The sequence below is a fragment of the Phytophthora ramorum genome, assembly GCF_020800215.1.
Source record: "Phytophthora ramorum isolate Pr-102 chromosome Unknown Phyram_PR-102_s0008, whole genome shotgun sequence".
NCBI lineage: Eukaryota > Oomycota > Peronosporomycetes > Peronosporales > Peronosporaceae > Phytophthora > Phytophthora ramorum.
In genome coordinates, this window is record NW_027150654.1 from 2259280 (window position 1) to 2284588 (window position 25309).

The 25309-nt window shown below is 54.0% G+C and overlaps 4 protein-coding genes across 4 annotated transcripts; all 4 read right to left on the bottom strand.

Annotated features, from left to right (window-relative positions):
• Positions 1-108: 108 nt before the first annotated feature.
• KRP23_9615 (ABC transporter G family member 32) lies at positions 109-5121 on the bottom strand (the record flags this gene model as incomplete). Its single annotated transcript, XM_067895192.1, has 2 exons — positions 109-3666; positions 4618-5121. 2 exons carry the CDS (start codon positions 5119-5121, stop codon positions 109-111), a joined length of 4062 nt encoding a protein of 1353 aa, XP_067742801.1.
• Positions 5122-6170: 1049 nt separating this feature from the next.
• Positions 6171-10220, bottom strand: KRP23_9616 (ABC transporter G family member 32; the record flags this gene model as incomplete). Its single annotated transcript, XM_067895193.1, has 1 exon — positions 6171-10220. One exon carries the CDS (start codon positions 10218-10220, stop codon positions 6171-6173), a length of 4050 nt encoding a protein of 1349 aa, XP_067742802.1.
• A 604-nt stretch (positions 10221-10824) lies between these two features.
• On the bottom strand, positions 10825-13413 carry KRP23_9617 (Phospholipase D gamma 3; the record flags this gene model as incomplete). Its single annotated transcript, XM_067895194.1, has 3 exons — positions 10825-11231; positions 11333-12267; positions 13298-13413. The coding sequence occupies 3 exons, from the start codon at positions 13411-13413 to the stop codon at positions 10825-10827; spliced, it is 1458 nt and encodes a 485-aa protein (XP_067742803.1).
• Positions 13414-13513: 100 nt separating this feature from the next.
• Positions 13514-14224, bottom strand: KRP23_9618 (uncharacterized protein; the record flags this gene model as incomplete). Its single annotated transcript, XM_067895195.1, has 1 exon — positions 13514-14224. One exon carries the CDS (start codon positions 14222-14224, stop codon positions 13514-13516), a length of 711 nt encoding a protein of 236 aa, XP_067742804.1.
• Between the last annotated feature and the right edge of the window lie 11085 nt (positions 14225-25309).

A 25309-nucleotide genomic window follows, 5' to 3' on the forward strand; every position in this document is an offset into this window, starting at 1 on the left:
TATTGACACCAAAATAGTCAAATGGACACACCCGACTCCCTGCGATGACAGACTTGCGACTAGCACAAGTAGTTGTGAGCACCGACCACCGTCGCAATGTCCACCAGCTTATCTCTTCAGGTGGCTCACGAACTTGAACGTCAGGTAAATGGCCACCTGCAGCACCACCCAGATCACCAACAGACCCGCCATGAAGTTGTACTTGCGCTCCGGCCGGAAGTCGTACGTCTTCTCGATGTAGGCGGCCACCGTCATGTTTGTCGTCGTGTTGCCCGACGGCACAGAGATCACGTCTTGGTTATCGCCGAACTGCGCACCCACCAGCGCCGCAAGCGAGTAGCTCGACGGCATCAGGTACGTGAACCACTTGTAGCCCGCCTTCATGGCCGTGCGCGGCAGCAGGTAACCCGAGAACAGGTTGAACAGGCACGACAAAGCGCCCACCGCCACGTTCGCCACCTTCTCGTTCGGCATCAACGCAGACATCCATTGCCCCACGTACGTGCACGCCGACGTGTACAGGTAGAACACGAACATGAAGAAGAAGTAGTCGCCCGCGTTGTCATTCCAGCCCACCAGCCAGTACTCGATCGTCACGAACAGCACGATCACCACGATCAGGTACGGCACCTCAGCGAACCACAGCGACAGACTGTACGGCAGCGGGCCGTAGTAGTTCGACATGCGCTCGCGGTAGAACACGGCACGCTCGGCGCACGTCACCTCCAGCACCGTCATGAGGTTGATCACGCCGATGAAGTCCATGCTGTTGTAGATGAGACCGATGTGCGAGTTGATCTTCTTCACGCTGGCCGTAGATAGTTGGTAAAAGGTGGTGCCGAAGATAATCGCGAACAGTGGGAACAGGAACATACGCATGAAGTTGTACTGCGGGTTGCGCCAGTACGTGAGCTGCTGCTTCTTGGCAAGCTGACCGAGCTGGTTGGCAAAGCCTGTTGCGATCGGGTTGTAGTTCAACGTCGAGTGGCGCACGAACTCGTCCGACACCTGCGCCAACTGCAGCGTGCGCTCGCGGTTGGACTTGTAGAGCGCGCTGTTCTTGTACTCGATCGAGTAGTCCTTCACGTCGCGACCGATACCAGCGCCAATGACCTCCAGCATGTACGTGGCCGGGTTGTACTGCGGACGGATCTCCATCGTGCCAGGAATCGACTCGAAGTACTCGAGCATCTTCACCGAGTCCACGCCCAAGTCGCCGAAGTATGCCGTGAAGCCCCCCTTCTGCAGCAGCAGAAGTCCGTCGAACAGCTCAAAGATGGAAATGCTGGGCTGGTGGATCGTGCACAGCACCGTACGGCCCGTACGCGCAATCGACTGCACGCCGCGCATCACGATCAGCGCCGAACGCGCGTCCAAACCACTGGTCGGCTCGTCCAGGAAGAGAATGCTCGGGTTCGCCACCACCTCCACGCCGATCGTCACGCGCTTCTTCTGCTCCACAGATAAACGTCCTACCATCTCGCCGGCGATGGCCGACAACTCCAGCAGCTCCAGCGTCTCGTTCACCAGGTTCATCCTCTCCTCCTCCGAAAACGTCGGCGGCAGACGCAGGTTGGCAGAGAACACGAGCGCCTCGTAGATCGTCGCGGCCTCCGAGTGGATGTCCATCTGCTCGCAGTACGCCGTGATGCGGCTGAAGTTCGCCGGGTTCTTCTGTTCACCGTTCACGATGATGTCGCCCACGATGCGGCCGCCCGTCTTGCGGCCGGCGATCACGTCCATGAGCGTCGTCTTACCGGCACCCGTCGCGCCCATGAGCGCCATCATGCGGCCCGGCTCGAAGTGGGCCGTGATGCCACGCAACAACTGCTTCTCCTCACCAGAAGGCAACGTCACGTAGTACTCGAGGTCCTTGATGCACAGGTTCGACGGTGTGAACGGCAGACCGGCACCTCGAGCCTTCGCTTGCACGACATCGCCAGCACCGGGCGTCCGGACTTCCACGTATACATTGTCCTCCTCGGGGGCGGCGTTGTCCGTCATCGCCTTCACGCTCACGCCCTTGTACTTCTCATACCGGATGAAGTGCAGCGCCAGACCGTTGAGCGTCGTGAAGAACAGGTAGTACGCCACCAAAATGCCGATACCGAACCAGACGTACTCGGTGCCCTGAGAGATCGAAAAACTGTCCAGGAACTTGGTGCTCTGTGCGGGAGTGTACCGGTCGCTCGAGAACTCCGACAGCATGTTGCTGCGCAGGGCCCACGCCAGCGGGTTGAACCAGTACATCCAGATCCAGTAGTTCGGGATCAGGTCGGCCAGGATAATGTTGCCTGAGAAGAGCAGGAAGAAGCTCACGGAGATACCCGCCAGTGCTTGACCCACCGTGATACTCGGCGACAGCGAGCTCAGCATCGTCATGTAGGCGCCGATGGCGTGCTGGAAGCACACGAGCACCAGGAAGAACACGATGTACTTCTCGAACGTCCGCGTCAGTCCACTCATGAAGTAGAAGAACGTGCCCAGGATGAACGCCACCGACAGGTTCACCGGAATCTGCACCACCGTCTCCGCGATGGCGTACGACATGGTGCGGAAGAAGTTGCGCGGACGCTGTTTGTAGAACACGCCGCGCAGCTGGAACGAGATGGTGATCTGCTGCCACGCCTGCCGCTGGAACAGCGCGATGCTGAAGAAGATCATGCGCAGGTAGTACGTCGAGCTCACGTTGAAGTAGATCATACCGAGCACCAGGCCCACGATGAGCGCCTCGAACAGTTTCCCCCACAGCAACGGCGGGTCGCGCAGCCAGATCAACTTCTGCCGGTTCAGCAGCAGCAGCGTGCTCGGCACAAACGCCAGGCCGAACTCGGACGTCTGCTTCGAGCGCGCCAGGTTGGCCACACTCTTGGCCTTCTGGAAGTCCTCCGCGTTCTCGAACTGGTGCTCGTTGAAGCCCTTGCCAATCGCCTCGTGCGTCTTCTTGTAGATACTCGACTGACAGAAGAGGTTGTTGAAGTCCTCGGAAGACACGGGGAGGTCCTTTGTCGGCACCTTTCCATTGGCGTACTGGCGACCTCGACCCGACGTCACCTCAATCAAGAAGTCGGCCGGATCCACGCGAGGAGGACAGACGAAGCCGCGCTCCTCAAAATACTCCAAGATGTCCGTCCTCGGGCCGTGGTACACCATGTGGCCCTCGTTCACCATCAGGATGTCGTCGAACTGCTCCACGACCTCGGGCGTGGGCTGCAACAGCGCCACGATGACCGACCCGCCCAGCGTCTTGCACCACGTGCGAAGCGCCTTGATGATGTCGAAGGTCGCGGCACTATCCAGTCCCGTCGAGATCTCGTCACACAAGAACAAGCTCTGGCCACCCACCAGCACCTCGCCCACCGTCACACGCTTCCGCTCGCCTCCGCTCACACCTCGCAGCAGCGCGTTGCCCACCACCGTGTCCGCACAGCTCTCCAGACCCAAGATCTGCAAGAACAGCTCCGTCCTCAACGCAGCAATGTCGCGCATCTCCTCGGGCTGGTCCTCCGGTCGGCCGTTCACGCACATGTCGGCGAACTTGAACGTCTCGCGCACCGTGAGCGTCGGGATGTGGTTGTCTGTCTGGTCGACCAGACCCACCAACTTGATGAGGTCGATCTCCTCGCCCTTGAGACCCGAGTACAAGATCTCACCGCCGATCTCCGTCTGCGCGTTGTCGTTTTTCAGTGAGGTACATTGATGTCACTTAGTTGTGCTAACGACTTCCTATGTCCGTTCTAACCATCGCCCCTATGTCGGTAGTTAGCCTACTCCAGGTCCTAGCTTGCGCTTCCCCGTTACGTGCCGGTGTCCTTACTGGCTGTCGGCCACGACGTCCGCTTGCGCCGCGTTGTCCTCGTGTGTTTTCCATTGTATCATGTCTCCATCTAGGTGGCGGAGTACTTTCCTCCATTTCCCTGAATCGGTGCCCGTGTCAGCCGTGTACTGTTGTACGCTCGTTCTGCTTTCGAGCGCTGTGTTTGTTAGCTCCATTGCCATACGATTGGCTTCTTTGGCGTGGTGTAGCCATTCTACTTCCCGGAGCCGATCCACGATGCGCCGACTCCTCCAGTAGATTTGTGTTAAATGCCGTGCCTTTGGGGGCTTGCGTTGCCGATGCTGTGCAATCAGCATCTTGTTCGTGCTCACCACCCATAGCGGCCAGTACCGCTTCTTCTCGCACGCCTTGAGTCCCATGAGGAGCCCTAAGTGTTCCGCTTCCGTGGTCGTCGGTGACGAGCTGGCGTATGACATGTGCCCGCTCCAGTTGGCCCCGCTCGATATGTCATTACAGCTGACAATGATCGCCCCGCAAGCTCCTGATCGTTTTGTTCCTGCCACCCGTCCGGCCACGTACAGTATGTACCTGGTTCCTCCCTCGGCGTGATCCACTGCTGGCAGTGTGTCCCCTCCCGAGTGAAGGGCTCTACCGACGATCTTCGCCGCCGTCGCTCCAACTACTAGTGATGGCGCTGCCCGTAAGTGTGCCTGGACAGTATTGTAACCCTCTCGCAGCCGCTTGTTAAGGAGTGCCACGTGGTGCCCTTCCGCGATGTTGTTCGACTCGTCAAAGTGGTTGACCCGCCACCGCCAAGCTGCGTGGAGATAGATGGCTACCCCAATGTCCGTCTGCGCGTTGTCCTGCAGCTTGCCGGCCAGCGCCTTGAGGAACGTCGACTTGCCGGCGCCGGGGTTGGCCAGGATCAGCGTCATGGAGCCCGGCTTGATGATGCCGCTCATCGGGTGCAGCGCGTGCTTGGTGGTCATGGGGATCTTCTGCCACGGCGTGAAGATGGAGGCCAGGTGCGATCCCACCGTGCCGTACGCGCCAGCTTCAGCCGGCACCTGCACCGAGAACGACAGGTTCTCGAAGCGCACTTCGGGCGTGGGCAACTGCAGGTTGATCTTGCGAGACAAGTGGTTGTACTTCTTGTAGAACAGTTCGAGGCCGCCGTTGAGCATCGTCTCGAGGTTCTCGGCTCGCAGCGTGCTGTACCGACTGGTCATGGTGTCACCGCCTCGGTTCGAGTACGGGTCTTGCAGACTGCGGAAGTTGAGCGACCGGTACACTCCGGGAACCTCTTCGCCCGCATCGTTGGCCTCCGGCTGCAGCAGGCTCATCGTGGACTTGGATTCCGCTGGGAGGGAGACTAAGCTGACAGGCAGTTAGAAGACTCTCGGCGGGGGCAACCGAACGGGACGGGGTGGTCCTCGGCGAGCCGAGGGATATCTAGTAATGAGCACTGCAAAGCTGGAGCGTGGGAAGTGACGCTCGGCTGCATATGTCCACCACTGGGAAGTCGAAGACAGACGGATCCGAGCAGTTCTATTCCATGAGTCTCGATATGAGAGGGAAGGGTGAGGGTGTATGTAGGTCTCAGGTACAGGTCTTTGGTCTCCGAAGCATGTACAAGTACACTGTAGGCATCACCGAAAGTTGATTGGCCGTGTTTTGGGCAGACGACAACTTTGCATGTGTGTCTTATGATACCAGCTGCATGATATAATGCGGCGAAGGTCAGGGTGGGCAGGATGAACCTAACTGATGGCTTTTGTCGTGACTGCACCGCACGAAGCATGGCAGATGCTGTCGAAGCCCCACTCAGCGTACCAGGCTAAGCCGCCGAGCTCGTCATGTGATCCAGTCCGCTCGCCCGGCCGTTGGTGTTTCGGATGATCGGATGCTGGGGATACCGCCAATTGTTTCCAATAATCACTGCAGCAATAATGCATCATTGTAGGGAGGCAATACTGTCAGTATTGTATTGAATGTAAACTTGATGTATTGTTTTTGTTGTTGTTGTATGGGTGACACTTTTGGAATCGCAGATCTCCAATAACGATCATTGCAATATGGCACTATACAATCTTCCGCATGTGGCTGCTCACCAATTCGACGCCTTGGCACCACGGAGCTTACGTACTACTGCAGCACGCGGCACGATATCCTATTGCAACAACTCATCGGGAGGGAGATACAAAATACACTTTTTTTTACAACCATCGAAACGTATCATGCCATATTCACAAAACAGCAAATGTATATTGACACCAAAATAGTCTATTGACACCAAAATAGTCAAATGGACACACCCGACTCCCTGCGATGACAGACTTGCGACTAGCACAAGTAGTTGTGAGCACCGACCACCGTCGCAATGTCCACCAGCTTATCTCTTCAGGTGGCTCACGAACTTGAACGTCAGGTAAATGGCCACCTGCAGCACCACCCAGATCACCAACAGACCCGCCATGAAGTTGTACTTGCGCTCCGGCCGGAAGTCGTACGTCTTCTCGATGTAGGCGGCCACCGTCATGTTTGTCGTCGTGTTGCCCGACGGCACAGAGATCACGTCTTGGTTATCGCCGAACTGCGCACCCACCAGCGCCGCAAGCGAGTAGCTCGACGGCATCAGGTACGTGAACCACTTGTAGCCCGCCTTCATGGCCGTGCGCGGCAGCAGGTAACCCGAGAACAGGTTGAACAGGCACGACAAAGCGCCCACCGCCACGTTCGCCACCTTCTCGTTCGGCATCAACGCAGACATCCATTGCCCCACGTACGTGCACGCCGACGTGTACAGGTAGAACACGAACATGAAGAAGAAGTAGTCGCCCGCGTTGTCATTCCAGCCCACCAGCCAGTACTCGATCGTCACGAACAGCACGATCACCACGATCAGGTACGGCACCTCAGCGAACCACAGCGACAGACTGTACGGCAGCGGGCCGTAGTAGTTCGACATGCGCTCGCGGTAGAACACGGCACGCTCGGCGCACGTCACCTCCAGCACCGTCATGAGGTTGATCACGCCGATGAAGTCCATGCTGTTGTAGATGAGACCGATGTGCGAGTTGATCTTCTTCACGCTGGCCGTAGATAGTTGGTAAAAGGTGGTGCCGAAGATAATCGCGAACAGTGGGAACAGGAACATACGCATGAAGTTGTACTGCGGGTTGCGCCAGTACGTGAGCTGCTGCTTCTTCGTGAGCTCGCACAACTGGTTCCAGAAACCCGTTGCGATGGGATTGTAGTTCAACGTCGAGTGGCGCACGAACTCGTCCGACACCTGCGCCAACTGCAGCGTGCGCTCGCGGTTGGACTTGTAGAGCGCGCTGTTCTTGTACTCGATCGAGTAGTCCTTCACGTCGCGACCGATACCAGCGCCAATGACCTCCAGCATGTACGTGGCCGGGTTGTACTGCGGACGGATCTCCATCGTGCCAGGAATCGACTCGAAGTACTCGAGCATCTTCACCGAGTCCACGCCCAAGTCGCCGAAGTATGCCGTGAAGCCCCCCTTCTGCAACAGCAGAAGTCCGTCGAACAGCTCAAAGATGGAAATGCTGGGCTGGTGGATCGTGCACAGCACCGTACGGCCCGTACGCGCAATCGACTGCACGCCGCGCATCACGATCAGCGCCGAACGCGCGTCCAAACCACTGGTCGGCTCGTCCAGGAAGAGAATGCTCGGGTTCGCCACCACCTCCACGCCGATCGTCACGCGCTTCTTCTGCTCCACAGATAAACGTCCTACCATCTCGCCGGCGATGGCCGACAACTCCAGCAGCTCCAGCGTCTCGTTCACCAGGTTCATCCTCTCCTCCTCCGGAAACGTCGGCGGCAGACGCAGGTTGGCAGAGAACACGAGCGCCTCGTAGATCGTCGCGGCCTCCGAGTGGATGTCCATCTGCTCGCAGTACGCCGTGATGCGGCTGAAGTTCGCCGGGTTCTTCTGTTCACCGTTCACGATGATGTCGCCCACGATGCGGCCGCCCGTCTTGCGGCCGGCGATCACGTCCATGAGCGTCGTCTTACCGGCACCCGTTGCGCCCATGAGCGCCACCATGCGGCCCGGCTCGAAGTGGGCCGTGATGCCACGCAACAACTGCTTCTCCTCACCAGAAGGCAACGTCACGTAGTACTCGAGGTCCTTGATGCACAGGTTCGACGGTGTGAACGGCAGACCGGCACCTCGAGCCTTCGCTTGCACGACATCGCCAGCACCAGGCGTCCGGACTTCCACGTATACATTGTCCTCCTCGGGGGCGGCGTTGTCCGTCATCGCCTTCACGCTCACGCCCTTGTACTTCTCATACCGGATGAAGTGCAGCGCCAGACCGTTGAGCGTCGTGAAGAACAGGTAGTACGCCACCAAAATGCCGATACCGAACCAGACGTACTCGGTGCCCTGAGAGATCGAAAAACTGTCCAGGAACTTGGTGCTCTGTGCGGGAGTGTACCGGTCGCTCGAGAACTCCGACAGCATGTTGCTGCGCAGGGCCCACGCCAGCGGGTTGAACCAGTACATCCAGATCCAGTAGTTCGGGATCAGGTCGGCCAGGATAATGTTGCCTGAGAAGAGCAGGAAGAAGCTCACGGAGATACCCGCCAGTGCTTGACCCACCGTGATACTCGGCGACAGCGAGCTCAGCATCGTCATGTAGGCGCCGATGGCGTGCTGGAAGCACACGAGCACCAGGAAGAACACGATGTACTTCTCGAACGTCCGCGTCAGTCCACTCATGAAGTAGAAGAACGTGCCCAGGATGAACGCCACCGACAGGTTCACCGGAATCTGCACCACCGTCTCCGCGATGGCGTACGACATGGTGCGGAAGAAGTTACGCGGACGCTGTTTGTAGAACACGCCGCGCAGCTGGAACGAGATGGTGATCTGCTGCCACGCCTGCCGCTGGAACAGCGCGATGCTGAAGAAGATCATGCGCAGGTAGTACGTCGAGCTCACGTTGAAGTAGATCATACCGAGCACCAGACCCACGATGAGCGCCTCGAACAGCTTCCCCCACAGCAACGGCGGGTCGCGCAGCCAGATCAACTTCTGCCGGTTCAGCAGCAGCAGCGTGCTCGGCACAAACGCCAGGCCGAACTCGGACGTCTGCTTCGAGCGCGCCAGGTTGGCCACACTCTTGGCCTTCTGGAAGTCCTCCGCGTTCTCGAACTGGTGCTCGTTGAAGCCCTTGCCAATCGCCTCGTGCGTCTTCTTGTAGATACTCGACTGACAGAAGAGGTTGTTGAAGTCCTCGGAAGACACGGGGAGGTCCTTTGTCGGCACCTTTCCATTGGCGTACTGGCGACCTCGACCCGACGTCACCTCAATCAAGAAGTCGGCCGGATCCACGCGAGGAGGACAGACGAAGCCGCGCTCCTCAAAATACTCCAAGATGTCCGTCCTCGGGCCGTGGTACACCATGTGGCCCTCGTTCACCATCAGGATGTCGTCGAACTGCTCCACGACCTCGGGCGTGGGCTGCAACAGCGCCACGATGACCGACCCGCCCAGCGTCTTGCACCACGTGCGAAGCGCCTTGATGATGTCGAAGGTCGCGGCACTATCCAGTCCCGTCGAGATCTCGTCACACAAGAACAAGCTCTGGCCACCCACCAGCACCTCGCCCACCGTCACACGCTTCCGCTCGCCTCCGCTCACACCTCGCAGCAGCGCGTTGCCCACCACCGTGTCCGCACAGCTCTCCAGACCCAAGATCTGCAAGAACAGCTCCGTCCTTAACGCAGCAATGTCGCGCATCTCCTCGGGCTGGTCCTCCGGTCGGCCGTTCACGCACATGTCGGCGAACTTGAACGTCTCGCGCACCGTGAGCGTCGGGATGTGGTTGTCCGTCTGGTCGACCAGACCCGCCAACTTTTTGAGGTCGATCTCCTCGCCCTTGAGACCCGAGTACAGGATCTCACCACCGATCTCCGTCTGTGCGTTGTCCTGCAGCTTGCCGGCCAGCGCCTTGAGGAACGTCGACTTGCCGGCGCCGGGGTTGGCCAGGATCAGCGTCATGGAGCCGGGCTTGATGATGCCGCTCATCGGGTGCAGCGCGTGCTTGGTGGTCATGGGGATCTTCTGCCACGGCGTGAAGATGGAGGCCAGGTGCGACCCCACCGTGCCGTATGCGCCAGCTTCAGCCGGCACCTGCACCGAGAACGACAGGTTCTCGAAGCGCACTTCGGGCGTGGGCAACTGCAGGTTGATCTTGCGAGACAAGTGGTTGTACTTCTTGTAGAACAGTTCGAGGCCGCCGTTGAGCATCGTCTCGAGGTTCTCGGCTCGCAGCGTGCTGTACCGACTGGTCATGGTGTCACCGCCTCGGTTCGAGTACGGGTCTTGCAGACTGCGGAAGTTGAGCGACCGGTACACTCCGGGAACCTCTTCGCCCGCATCGTTGGCCTCCGGCTGCAGCAGGCTCATCGTGGACTTGGATTCCGCTGGGAGGGAGACTAAGCTGACAGGCAGTTAGAAGACTCTCGGCGGGGGCAACCGAACGGGACGGGGTGGTCCTCGGCGAGCCGAGGGATATCTAGTAATGAGCACTGCAAAGCTGAAGGAGGTAGAAGCACTCGTATTCTATTGGCCTCGTCACCTCGATGGAAATAATTGAGGAAAGACTACACCGCTCTGGGAGAGACTTTGATCGCCCATCAGAGCTTGGGGAACCCACTGCTGTCCACGAAAAAGGTATCTCCAAATGGCGGGAACGCTTTTTCGTGGGTGTCTTATGAGCCCAGCTGCATATGTTGCTTTTCTTGGGGGGGGGAATCTCATGTTTCGTACCTAACTGAATATCAAAAATATGTAAGTAACTTTTACTCGCTGCAAGTCCAAGGGATCGCCAGCACAATGATGCCGAGTCGTGCATCGAGTATTTCGTAGCAACCAATAGTTTACAAGACGCGCGTCTTTCCAATGGTATGCTTAAATCGCGATTCGTACTGGTTCGTGCTTCTTATTTGAGCATTAAATTAAATTAGATGTACAGCACGGTGGTCGCACTAAAACTTAAAATCGCTGTTAGTCAGTAGCACGTGAACTCTGGATCCGAAACTTTGCGAATGGTGTCGATGATAGCCACGAAGTAGGCATGACACTCGATCTCTAGGTTTGCCAATAATGTCGATTCATCCATAGCAGCCAATTTGAACTGGTCCGCGGCCTCGACGAATGTCATGTCGCCCAGCTTCTCGTAGCTGAGTCCTGTCATCTCCTGAAACTTGCGAATGCGAAAATCCCGGGGTAACTTGCCCATGGTCAAACCTTCAGGGGACACCACCGTGTCGCCGTCGACGACATCCGCGTTCAGCTCTGGATCGGCCGTCATGCTGCGACGGTTCCAGTTGGCCGAGCCAATGGACAAGTACACGTCGTCAATGATCACGAGCTTCGTGTGAATAAGCAGCTTCCGGTCTGCCTTATATATGTAGCCTGCGTTTGTGAACGCGTTTGTGTGCTCTTTCGTGACGACAATAAGGCGTTGGATTCGTGGCATCACCTCCATCAAAGCATCAAGCAGCTCGGGCACGTACACAAAGTACTGCCGGGGCTCGCAGTGGTGTTGCTGCTGCCATAGTCCAGCGAGGGTATGTCCTCGTACGACGGATTTTCAAAGTCAAGCAGCTCGTCATCGAGACCTCGACATGGCAAATAGTCCGAGTTCCAGCGAGCTACGAAGTTGTTCGCGACATACTTCGCTGCTGGTCCATGGATTCGGAGGTGGCCGTCCACCCAACCTTTATTGATGTATGTGATGTTTCCTGCGTCGCGAATGGCGGTGTTGTTATGGTACATGGTATCCCATCGATCAATGACGAGGTCGATGCCGCCCACGTATGCCACAGGCTGGTAGTGTCTGCCTGCGGAGGTGTTCGCCGCGATGACCAGCGTCTTCTGGTGGTGGGACGCTATAAGGTTGATGTGGTCGTCAAAAATGTACAGCGCTCTGGCTCCGTTGATGGGGGACGGCGGGATACTGTTGATAGCGTTCCGAGCCTTGAAATTGTAGGGCATGTAGCCCCCGGCAATGCTCGCCCAGCCCAGGATGTCTACGTTTCCACCTCGCTCCACAACGCCAGTGAACACTTCCTTGAACCCTGTTTTGGATCCTGTGGTGTCAACGTCAGGCTTGAGAGGGGCGAGGGCGGACAGCCACGTAGCAAGCATGACGCGGTCGCCTTCCTTGGTTGTGCTGAGGTCATCGTAGATTGCGTTGTAGAACTCGTTCGTCGCCGTGTAGGATGTCACCGCGTTGCCGGTCGTGTAAACCGACAGATCTGTCCGCGGTACGCCACCTCTAGAGCTGGTGATTTTCTGCTCGGTGATGAACCATTTCTCGGCATCCAGGATAGGCTGCTGTGGTGTGATGTCTGGTCCGTCGGAGAGGTCATCGTCGTCACTTCCGCTCTCACTCTTGCTTACTGGTACTGTGCTGCTTTCTTGAGAACCGGGGTCGTCCTTGTCGTCGCTAAACAAATTCGAGAACGATAAAGTCGCCGAAGAAGTCGGCGCTACTGCCAAGACTGTACATTGAGTCGGTCCATCACTCGCCCGCAGGAAATAGATATCGGGATGTGCTTTTCAAATGAAGCAAACCTTAACTTGGCAAACCGCTTGTCTTCGTCCAACCGCACAGCGACGCACCACAGTGCAGCAACAGCAGCAGCCTAGCCGCGCGCGTCGAACACGGACAGCAGCAGATCGCCATAGTCGTCGCTCACCTCAGCTACTTGCCGAACTTCTTCTTCTTCTTGTACACGGGCTTGATGTCGCGCAGCACGATGTAGTAGCGCACCACGGCCCTCACACATCATAGCAATGCCTTCGTTGACTTCGCTCATGGGCATCTGCTGAACAATGGCGCGCACATTCAGCCACATCTTACACATGAGCAACGTACTCGTCCTGCTCTCCCGGGGGGTACATTTTCGTTTCGTCAAGTTTTTCTTTTGGAGCGCGCATTGCTCGTCGACAATCATGCGAATGGTGCAGCCTTATGCAAGCGCCTTCAGAATGGCCTCCCCAATGAGATCAGGCTGACAAGCCTGCTCGACCGGTGCCACAACGCCACACCTGGGCTGCAAACAATCTCCTCGCTCGTACATGGTGAAGGCCACGCACTTGGCGCTGCTGCTGCTGCAGAGGAAATTCATTGCCTTTGTGCTGCGGAAGGAGCTGCTGCGCGCGTTACAGCGTTCCAGGAAGATATTTCTAGGCTCACTGAGCAGGAGGCGACGCAGCTGGCCGAGCTGCTGCTGTGCAGAGACGCAGAGGAGCTCAAGCAGAAAGCCAAGATGATCTGGCAGGACCAGGAGCGACAGGACCGGATCGAGCAGCTGGTTAGTGCAGAGGAGATTATTCCACACGGAGCACTGCGAGTGATTGGGGACAAGAGGGAGGCGAGAGAGGCAGGACTCACGATGGTGGGTTTTGGTGGCTAGCGGTTGGTACAGCACGGATCGGAGATAGAGCTGCAGTCGGGGAAGCCACAGTCGTACAGCTCGCGCAGTAGCAGCCACGCCCACGTCTGCCGCTTGTGATCGCCGATGAGAGGAGGCGAATATGAGGACGCGGGCTGCTTGCGTGTGCCCACGTCCGCAGCGAGTTGAGGCATTTTACGACTTCTTCAACCTGAGATTATTTTAGGCGAAATGGTAGTTTTTCTGAAAACTGTCTGATCTATGGCAGTTCGAGGAAGATGCCCTTGCGTCCAACTACTCAGGCTTATACAGCATCCGCTTAAGATAGTTGCTGTAACTCTTGCGTACGCTGTTGGCTTCACCAACGGGCCTCCCACCAATTGTTGTCATTTGGTGGTAGATCCACGACGCTGAAACTCCGTCCTTACGCCACTGCGCCATACTATTGTAAAGAGCATCGTCGCTTTTGACGATGTCCTTGAACATCTGGCGCATTTGTGAGATCTCCAGATCCTTTGCAGTTTTGACAGTGTGCATCATATCCTGTAGATAGGTGCTGTAGCGCATGAAGACGGTCCCAGCCTCGTCGACAGTTCTGCCAGCAGCAATCATTTCGTTGTAAATCTTGGTTGCTGATGAGCCCTCCGCACGCCATGTCGCCATCGCTGGATGCAGTATGTGGTCGTGCTCGAGAATCTTCCCGTACATCTCGAAGTTTTTCTGCTTTTCTGCTGCCAAAGCAGCCTGGGCTGCCTTCTTCGTCTTCGATGAGGACTTGAATAGCTTGGTCAACGAGCCGAAGTTAAACCCACCTCTTTCTTCCTCCTGGTCTTCTTCGTCATCCTCATTAACAGTTTTCAGGTTTCTCGAAAGCGTTTTGCTGTCGCGGCTTACATCAAGCGGTTTTGAAATCGAGGACTGGTCGGGTGCGATGGCGGGGAGAGCGTTGGTGGTAGTAAAACCCAAAGTCAACGCAGCGATGAGCAACAAGCTAAGCAAGCGCATTCTGGGTCCAGAACCGCGTACGGAAACTGCAGGGGGGTCGAGGAGATAAGAGGTGTCTACCGGGTGTGCAAATTGCAGAGTGACGAGCCGAACGCGTACATGTTTCAAGCGTAATCCTATGGTTCGAATGCTACCGGTATACATTAGCGTAATCCTGTGCGACGAAGGCTATTGTATTCATTTACAATGATGAGAAACGGATGTCATCTCGCTGCAAACCACAATAATCGGAGATGCCGATAAGAAATTTACACCCAAGCCTCAACCCCCCCCCGTGGGAGCGCGGTGACAGAACCCTAAGCCGAGCGATGTGGCCATGCTTGGTCCAGGGTTTAAGCCCGCGTGCTACACACACGGATCTCAAACCGCAGGCGTTGTTTCGAGCGAGTTGGCGTTCACCCCCTCCTGACATTGTTTGTAGAAAAAAGACAACAAATAGGCCACATACTGGTGGTAAGGTGGCCTTCTATTTGATGTTTATGTGTTTTTTCCTATAGAAGCCTTATAATATGCAAGACGTGACTTGATGTCTGTCGTCTGTCGTGGAGGGGTTTGTCGTTTTTGATCTTGAGTCGTGAATCAGCTGAGGTAGGCGTGTAGCGGGTCTTGTGCGACTTGAGAGTTGTGTAGAGTGAAATGTCGTGTCTGCTTGGTATTTGCGAGTATGCGTACGGCTTCCAGACTTGCTTTCGCTGGAGTGCTCCATTGGACTGTGAAGAACTGATGGAGTGCCTGATCCAGTACTTGGACTTCATTGCTGTCGTTGACGTCGTTGCTTTCGCTTGTTGTTTCCGATACATTGTTGATAGCTTTTTGTGCTGTTTTGTCCACGCTCGCAAGTCGTAGGTATGTCTCTGCTGCTCTGCCGTGGTGTTCCACTGCTTGTAGTCCATGTGCCAATACGTGTACTGCATTCGCCTGCCGTGACCCCCTTGTCGAAAAGCTGACACTTGCTGCTTCAACGCCATGCCACTGCTCGTCCTGTTCTTCTGCTAATAGTATCCATCCTCCGTGTACTTGTTCTTCTGGTGTCGTGCTAAAGTGGTACTGTAGCGTCCATTTGACTAACTTGGGTATTGTTTCGTTCGTGTTGATTGTCATCATGATGCTATGACAGATGCTCAAGCAGATTCCTTGGATTCTTGTTCGTGGATTCCGTTTCCAGGCACTTGCCACTGCTAGGACTTGAAATTTTCCTGCTGCGTAGACTGCTGCTTGTGTGTCTTGTGTTGACATTTCCTCACCTTCAAATATGATCTTGTTTCGTAGTCGCCAAAGCAAAACTGGGGTCACTGTGGTCCAGATTCTCCATAATGTTGTCATTGCCGTGGTGTGGTGTGGTGTCCATCTAGTGATGCATTTCTGCGCCATCGCTAGAAACTCCATTGTAAGTGGAGGTGCTGTTCTTGATGCTGCTGCTGGTTCTAGGTCTTGCCGTCTTCGTTCGCTGACTGATTGGCCCATCCATTGGTTGATCCATTTTGCCCATGCTGATTGCGCTGTTGGGCAGTCGCAGAGTATGTGGTCGATCGTCTCAGTTGTACAGGTGCATTCGTTTTGTGGGCAGCTTTGGTTGTCAGGCCACTTTCTGTGCCATAGATTTAGTGTTCCGATTGCTGCTCGATATATTGTCCAATTTTGGTAGTCAGTAAACACTCCATGTTGGTCCCACAAATTGTCAGGACTTTGCGTCACTGCTGCGTTCCCCCAAATTGATGTTGTTGCTCGTTTCGTGATTTTTTCGATGATTTGTTGTAGGTCTATATCCTGGGATTGTCGAAAGTATCTTGTTCGTTGTCGTCGAAGTTGTGATGTGATGTTCTTGGCCATTGTCGCTGTGTTTGCCGTCCATAGATATAAGGCTGTTTGCGGGTTGGGGGTGAATACTATGCCAACAACACGTATCCAAGCTTGGGTTCTTGGTAGTCCTCGCTGTTCTTGTAATTTGGCGCCGACCATGCAATTCTCCAAGTCCACCCGTCGCTGCATAGCTCTAGTCGTAGTACTGGTGAGTGAGTGTTCATCATTGTCGTTGCACTGATGCTGCCCTCACGAGTTGGATCACTGGTCCACTTAAGTTGCATCTGAATATTGGGGAGAGTTATAGGTGTAGCTGCGTGCTCAGGTTGTTCCCACAAGTTCCATGGTACGCTGTGAAGCACGTTGTTACACCATTGTCTGACTTGTTCTTCTTGCCGTCCTCTAGCTAGTGATTTCTTTGTGTTCGGTTTGATTTTTGCGCCATGTTCTCCAATTTCAACTAGCGTCGTCATAGCTGTTACCTCGATATCAGCGATTCGACATGTTGGGATCATTGAAAAATCTTGTCTCCGTAGTGGTTTTCCGTGTTTGTCAATGATGTATGCATTGTTGTCCCATGGTGCTTGAAGTAAAAATGCCGCCTGATCTGGTAGCGTTGCTGTTCGTGTCACTTTTGACGATCTGAAGTAGATTGTGTCATCGGTAAGCCAGAAACTGGATGCGTGAGCTGGCCCTGCTGCTAATGCTTGTCTTAGTTGGTCATCCTGGCCCTCATCTCGAAGCAGTCCTTGTGACTGCGCCTCCCACAATTCTAGTTTACCTAGGGCTTGTGCTGAAATTCTTGGTTTCTCGTGTTGAGTTGCTAATCATTTTCTTCGAGGTCGGTCGAAATGCACAGCATATGTCCGTTGTTGCTTCTCCAGGGTGTACCAGAGCGTACCACGCTTCCGTGTATATGTCCGCTGGTGTGTTTAGCCATTTTTCCGCCAAATTACAGCGAGTTGCTTGGAGTGCTCTCGAGATATCCTGAAGTCCTAATCCTCCTGCTGATTTGGGCGAGAAGAGTAAAGCTGCATTGATTTTGTGAGTGCTGGATTCTGTGCTCGCGGATGCTCTCCATAGAAATTGTTTCTGTATGTTTTCGAGTTGTCTAAGTGTTGGTTTGGGTGGGATGAATTGCTTGCCCGTGTAGAGAATTGCCGGTAGTGCGATCGCGTTGAATAGCATGATCCTCTGTGCCACCGAGTTCCCTACTGTGGTCGCTATCCTGAGGCGTCGTTGTATCTTTTCAATCCGGATGTTCCAGTTCTCTGTCGTTGCTTCTTTGTTGCCTACCCAGTATCCCAGCTGCCGCGTCGTCTCTCCTGGCTGTAAAACGGGGTATCCTTGCCACTTGGTTGGCGTTCCTGCGGTGTTGAGTCCGATGAGTATGCTTTTTTCCGGTTGTACCTGTAGTCCTGAGAGTTCACCAAATGTTCGTAGTGTCCGTTGTACTGCTGGTAGTTCTTTTAGCGAGTTCATGTACACTGTGCTGTCGTCCACGAAGGCTGAGAACTTGTGTCTGATCTTTGAGTTCCCTGGTATTGCGATGCCGGTGATTTCGGGTTGCTGATCAATTGCGTGGCTGAGAATTTCGACTGCCAGAATGAATAGTAATGGCGCTAACGGTCACCCTTGGCGTATTCCTGACCCTACTGTCCATTTGGTTGAAGTTTTGCCATTGACAAGAAATCAAGCTGTGGTTCCGTTGTGTAGTCGCTGTATAACTGAGATAAATTTTTCTGGGAAGCCAAATTTACTGAGTACCATGAGCATGAATGATCTGTCAAGGGTGTCATAGGCTTTTCTCAAATCCAGACACAGGACTGCTGATAAATCTGACCATGCTTTGACTGGGTCATGAACACTTGTTGTTAATACGTTTCGTAATATCGTGACAGTTTTGTCAATGTTTCTCCCTCTGACAAAGCCTTGTTGTGCTGGGCTAATGAGTGTTGGGAGAAATTGGTGGAGTCGATCTGCTAGAATTCGTCCGAAAAGTTTATATGCCGTGTTTAGCAAGGCAATAGGTCGATAGTCCATAGCATCTGTGGAATCTCCTTTTTTCCGCAGAGGTACTATAGTTGCTTCGAGGAAGGATTGAGGTACTTCTCCTGCGACATCGAGAATTGTATTGAAAAGTTTTGTAAGTCCAGGTGTAAGTACCTCGAAGAAGTCTTTGTAGAAGTCGTGGTTGAGACCTGTTGTCCCGCCTGTTTTGTTCCGGTTGAGATGTTCAATTGCTGCCCTAGTTTCGCCTTCCGAGATCGGTGAGACTAAGCTTTCCGCTTCCTCTGGTGTTAGTCTGTGTTGTTTTGGTATAGTGGCCAGCTTCTGAAGAATTCCTTCTCGTCTAGTTGGGTCACTCGTAGCGTGGGATTTTCGAAACACATGGCTCCATTCCGCTGCCATTCTCTCTTCAATTGGATAGTCATTTGGGTAGAAGTGACCTGGTGATGGTTTAATCTCCGTCACTGTCTGATCTCGTTGCCAGTCTGAGTTCCTCCTGAAGTGAGCTCTTGTGTTTTCCGGAGTTTTTTGTAAGTTCCTACCAAATGATCGTGCTGCTTTGTTCATTGCGTCAGTCTGTGCTGCTTTTTGTATTTCCTGATGAGAAACTCGAACAATCCTAGTTGATGCTCGGATATTGGCAAAATACCTTTTGCTTTGGCGTGCGTCCGCTGTCTGGATTTGTTGAAGTAATTGTTGAATACTTTCAATGGCTGTGTCCCAGTTAGCGACCGGGTCTTGTGTTAGTTCATATATGTCCATAATTTCACTAAGTCCTTTTCCAATGGCTTCCTTAACCCGTTGGGGTCTGCCTGTTTGGATAGGGTAGTGCAGTAGTCGTTTTGTTGTCGTAGTCGTCGTTGTTCCTGTTGTGAGTTCCAGTCTAACCTCCCGGTGGTCGGAGTTATGCGCTGCTTCCAGCACGCTAACCCATTGTGTTGCAGTAAAGGGTTCTCCTTTTACATAATATCTGTCTAGTCGACTGGCTCCGTCCTGGGTCCAATGTGTATAGTAATGGAGAGGGTCGTGGTCCTCTTCATCGTCATCCAAATTACGTGAAAGACTGATAGCATCAGTGAAGTCCCACTTATCAAGCAGTGTGCTGAGAAGTTTGATTTCATTGCTGGAATTACTTGGTTTTCTGGCTGTTACTCGATCTTGGTGAGGTTGTAGTACACAGTTGTAGTCCCCTCCGATTATAATGGAGGAGTGTTGTGATATCCACGGCTCAAGGTCTGCGAAAAATTGGTCTTGGTCTTTGTGCTTTGCAGGTGCGTACATGTTGATTATGAGCCATTCATCAAGTTCTACTGCCATCACTCGTGATGTCCAGCTTGCTTGCTGCCATGGTTTGATTCGAGCGCTGATTTTGGGTGTTACTAGGATACCCAGTCCTGCTGATTTCGTCGTTGTTTTTGCCCAGTAGCTCAAGTCATGGTCTGGTTTAGATAGCTGCCATGCTCTTTGCCATTGGTCTATCATTTGGTTTGTTGCTTGGTTGTTTTTTAGTTGTGTGTCTTGGAGTAAAATAATATCAGATCTTCGGTTGCCTCGAATTCTACGCCACCCGCTCATCCATTGTCGCCGTGATTTCTTCGCAAATCCACGTAAGTTTTGAGTGCTGATGGTTAAGTTGGTTCGAGGTCCTAGTTTGTGTCGTCGTGTTACTGGTGGTTGTTCAAATAAAGTAGCTATGTTGTGTAGGTCACTGTAGTAGTCTCCTTCCGGAGGGTTGTTGTTCGGTAGCTGATTCATGGTCTATTGTTGCCCTGTCGACTCGCTTTCTGGAATAATCTCGACTCTGTTGGGCCGAGATGTGAGCAGTTCTTCGATCTTGGCCCATACCCCAGCTGTATCCTGTTGGTGGATAGTTGCGTTAATATCTGCATTCTCTTGCATGACCTCAAAGAGTGTGTCGAGGTACTCAATTGTGGTCGTGGGTTGTCGGCCTCCAAAATTCCTGGTTAATCTCTGGAGTTCATTGGTGTACACATGTGCTGCTACAATAATTATCGACAGATATTTCAGTCGTCCCTTACTGCAGAGTTTGAGTAATTCCATGTCTCCACATTTCATCAGTTTCAGTTTCTTCCATAGTTCAGTCGGGAATAGGTTGAGTTGTTCTTGATTTAGCGCTGCTTGTTGCTGCAGTTCTCCAATACATAACTCCAGCCAGTTTGTGCTGGCGCTGTCTCCTGTTTCACCAGCTTTTTCCGCCAGTTGACCCAGACAGTGAATCAGGCAGTCCAAGCGAGCCGCCGTAGTCCAAGAATCCAGTACTGCGTCTGTCATCGTTGAGAGTATGAACTCTGGAGATTGATACTTTCTAAGCGTTGATAGCAAAGTCCCTGGAGCATGCGTCACTACCGATTTCCATGTCTCCGTTGTTGCTGGTAGTGTAGGGAATGCTGTTGCGGCCTCCTGTTCCCACTTCGGTGCTTCTTTGTGCCACAGCTTCCTTAGTTCTCTTTGGCGAGCCCTACTAGCACCGATGGTAGTATAGTTGGTTTCAAAACGGCTTGGATGTGGGTTTATTGTGCGGTCTAGCTCTTTGGAGCTCGGGTCTGGTAGAATTTCTGGGTCGTCTTGTTCCCATACCGAGCTGCTTGAATGAGGGTCGCTGGACTGTGACGAAGTAAAAGTAGATGATGGTCCTTTATCCAGTAGTTCATCTTGCCATTGTTTTAGCGTTGTTTGATCTACGTCGTACCGTTTCATCCATTCTTGCACTGCTGCTTCATCTGACCATTGTAAGTCACGTAAATCCTGTCTCCTACCAGGTGCAATTCCATCAATTCCAGCGGTTGAGAACACTCGTAATTCCTCCTCTCGACCCTTTCCGTTAATTTGCTCCTCGCTGCGTTCGTGAATTTCTGCTGCTGTAAGTTGTCGATATCCTTCATTGGCTTTGTTGTCCGCTTGCTGTTGTTCACTCGGTCCTCCTTCTGCGTCGTCGTTTGGCTCGTTCATAACTTCATCAGTGTTTTCACTTAGAGAGCTCATAGTTTCGTCCTCTAAGCTGGTTTCCTTGGGTTCGGCTTGCTTAGGGTCGGTCTGAAGTCCTATTATTACCGCCTTGGGGTTGAATCGAAGGTGGCAATAATGTTTTGGTCTGAATAATAGTACTATTGGTAGCTCTTCTGGTGACTGTCGCTCCTTGCAGTCTTGGCGAATCTGGTTAATCCAATGCTGAGCTTGTTCCGCTTCGTAGTTACGTTCCTTAGCTGTGCTGTATGTTTTAGCAAATTTCGTTACCCGCGCCGGTGTGAACTGCTGATACGTCGCTTATGCCAGTCCTGGTCGTGCTATCACTACAAAGATGTTCCTCTGCAGTATTTTCGCGAGCATTCGCAGTGTTTCGTCATTACCCCAGTGCCGTCCCGAAATGTATCCACTGCGTCGTGATTCCGATTTGCCCAGTTCTAGGAAGTGAGCTTTCAGAGCTTGCGCTGATTGTCCAGGGCGTAAGTTTTGAGTTGAGCGTTCGATTCCTGTTAGGATTTTGAGTCGAGTGTTGTGCTCAAATTCTTCAGTAAAGAAATGGTCACTGGCGGCTGCTATGCCCTTCTTGAGTTTGTGGGTAAGGACTTCAAGCGGGTAGGTGCTGCTGGTTTCTTGAAATTCTCGGTTTAGAAGCGCTGCTGCGACTGCATAATATTGACAGTTTCCGTTTGCTGGTGTTGCTGTTTCTTCAAGTCCACACGCTTGCAGTACTTGCTGTCCTGTCAGCACCGTTCCTTCTTGTTGCACTATTGTAGCGGGGCTACACATTCGGTTCACCTCCTACCTTAGTGCAACATGCACTAAGGCATACATTCAGGTGACCACCACAGGGTGGTCCACATTCATAGCAAAAGGCATATGACTGGTAGAAAGTAACACCTTTCTACCAATGAGAGTCATTCAATAGATAGGGGTTCTGCCAGCCATCCAATGGCAGAACCTCTCATTAGAAATATCAGTTTTAGGAGGAAACCCCATTTACAATCAATACAGTTCTCATTTGGCACCAAAGCTATCGTTCGGTTCCTTTATCTAGGTTTAAGTATACTTGTGGGTACAAGTATACTGAACTTAAGTAAATTACTCCTACGCTTCCTCATACACGTACGCACACGTGCAAGCTTAAGTAGTGGGTCTAAGCAGACCCATTACACCTGGTAGCACTTTGTAGTCCGTCCAACGACCGACTAACACGTTCGTATGGAATACGAACGCGGGGCTGAGAACCTGCCCTCGGACAGTAACATGTCCGTGGGTAGCCCAAACACGTCTGCAACGCATGTTGCGCGTGCAGACTGCCCCCACCTGTCGAAACCAGAGTGGGAGGTCCTCCAACGACTGTCAACAGTCATTGGGGAAGCGGCGGTAGCAACGATGTTGCGAACGCTATCACCGACGGAGCAACACGGTGTTGCTCTGGGTTTCATCGTGAAGGAACAGCGTGAAACCGCTGCTCAAACTTCGGTGTCGCCATCGGCCACACCGCGCGTGGAGTCATTGAAACTCCACGTAAGCAGCTACGTTGGAAGAGAGGGCGAACCTCTCCTCCGTTGGCTTGTCGAGGTCGACACTGCCATTGCGGCTCGACGTATCGTCGACCCGTTGTCGAAGGTTGCGTTCGCCATGTCATGTCTTGGCGGACGAGCAAGGAGTTGGGCGTACGGACGCCGACTCACAGACCCTACGTGCTTTAGCACGTACGAAGAGTTCAAGGAGGAGCTCAAACTAGCGTTTGAGCCCCCGCAGAACGAGTTCCGATCGAGGGCGGAGTTCCTCGATCTGCAACAGGGCAAGCATGACGTGCATGCTTACGCCCAAAGAGCACGGTACTTGGTCTCGAACATCGTGACCAACCCGATTGACGAGGCGACAAAGGTCGTCACGTTCATGAAGGGCCTTAGAGATGGGCCTGTGAAGACCTATCTCTTCCGAGAGTATCCGAATACTCTCGAGGCTGCAATTGCGCTTGCAATGCAAGAAGAGTTTAGCCTACGGCAGGCTAAACTGCATGTGAACGCCCCACGGCTGATGCCACGACCGGTGGTAAGGCCGTCGGGAGGTCCCGAACCAATGGACCTCTCGAGTGCGACGGCTGCTGGTTCCCAGCAGCGTCGTGGATCAACGAATGTGCGTTGTTTCCGCTGCGGAAACATCGGTCACTATGCCCGCGAGTGCACAGCACCTGTGCACGCGGCGAAGAGCCGTCGTGGCGATACTGGGTATCGTCACGGGCAATCAAAAACTAAAGGGACCAGCAGGCGCGGGGCGCCCTGCTGGTGATGCGGTCGAGCGTGTCGACATCGGACACGCTGCAATGAAGATCGCTGCCCCCAGTGAGAGTCAATCTCACTGCAAGAAGCAAGATGACAAGCCAAACCTTGTCATCCTGAAGGTAAGCTCGAAGAGAGAGAAGTCTCTTCGTGCTCTAGTGGACTGTGGTGCGTCGAACAACTTTGTTCGACTGCAGAGCCTTCCAAGGCTTGACTTCGAGGAGGTGAAAACACCTCGAAGTCTATTGGAAGTGAGGCTAGCAACGGGTGTCGTTGTTAGAACCGAGAAGCGTATCGTACGTGTACGCTTCTCATATCAAGAGAAGGAGTTCGTCGACGAGCTTATCGTCCTCGAACTGGACGATAAGTTCGACATGGTGTTGGGCATGCCGAGGCTTGCACGGCATGATTCGGTGATCGACTGGACTAAGCGCACGATCGTGCACTTCGGGAGCAGCAACAGCGCGACAGAGAGCGATGGCCCTGTCGGCGCAGCACATGCACCACGTGATGCATGCGGCCCTCCACCAGACACAGCGCGGAATGCGGCTGTCTCCGGTCACCCCAAGCGAACGCCAACGACTGTGAGAGTCGTTGGAAGGAAATGTGAACCGAATCAGCAGGGCCTGATTCGATCGGATTCGAGAGGGTCTCGAAGCGTCCGGAGTGACGCGGTCGTGTCGACAGATAATGTCGACACACAATTTGTCGAAAGACACTCCGCCGTTAGGCGTAGAGGTAAAAAAAAAGGCGCGTCGGCTCTGGGAGTCGACGCTGCAAGCAGTGCGGACGGTTGCAAACGTCCCGCACCGGAAATGCTTGCGAGCTCGCGTGCAGCCGGGCTGCACGACGAAGCGGTGCGCGATCAAGCCGGGCTTGAACGCGTACGCCCGCGGGTAAAACCCGCCGGCGAATACAAGGAACAACTGTCCACGGCCGGGTCTGGACAAGAAGAAACTCGCGGAGCCGGGCTCCGCACGAGAAGTGAACGGCGCAAGCGAGCAAAGCTGCGCAAGTCTCGGTCAGGGACCGAGACGCTACAAGCAGTGTCTGCCGGGCAGACACAGGAGTTGGAGAAGACCGTCGAGACATTGAATGTCTTGACGCGTACGAGTATTGGTCTCCAATACAAGAAGATGAGGCTGGATAATCCTCCGACGTTAGCGTCGGAGTTGATGTCGCTCCCAGTCACAAGCTGGAAGCGTTTTGCTCGCGAACTGCACGATGGACGCACCGAGCAGATCTGCATCCTCTCGGACGTCGAGAGGGTGGCGTGTGAAGCAGAAGAGCTGAATCAGCTCATCTCTGAGGGCGCGGACGCCCTCAGCGCGAAGTCGAAGAAGGAACGCTTCGACAAGCAAGGCTGGGACTCGCTCAAGGCGAGCCCCTTTTACAAGGTCTTGCGTGAGTACAAGGATGTACTCCCGGACGATAACAAGGTACAAGGATGTACTCCCGGACGACATTCCGGCGGAGTTACCGCAGGACAAGGGTGTTCAGCACGAGGTTGATCTCGTGCCGGGAACGAAGTACTGCGTCACGCGACAGTGGCCACTGCCGCGTGAGCAAGTCAAGGCAATCGACGACTTCTTTGAAAGTCGTCGCAATGCAGGACAAGTGCGGGAATCGAAGTCCCCGCACAGCGCGCCTACGTTCCGTGTGAAGAAACCACAGGGCGGGTGGCGCATCGTTCATGCGTATAACAAGCTGAACAATGCGACAGTACCGGCGCAGACGCCGATACCTCGAAAAGATGTGATCATCGATTCGATGACCTCGAGTACTATCTTCAGTACTCTGGATCTGAGAGACGGGTTCTATCAGATCCTCATGCGTGAGAGTGATATCCCTCTCACAGCGGTAAGCACTCCGAGCGGCATGCTCTGGGAGTGGCTCGTGATGCCGCAGGGGCTGAAGAACGCCCCAGCGACGTTCAACAGGTGCGTCACGCACTTGTTGCGCTCGGTGCGCGACTTCGCACCGAGCTATTTCGATGACGTGT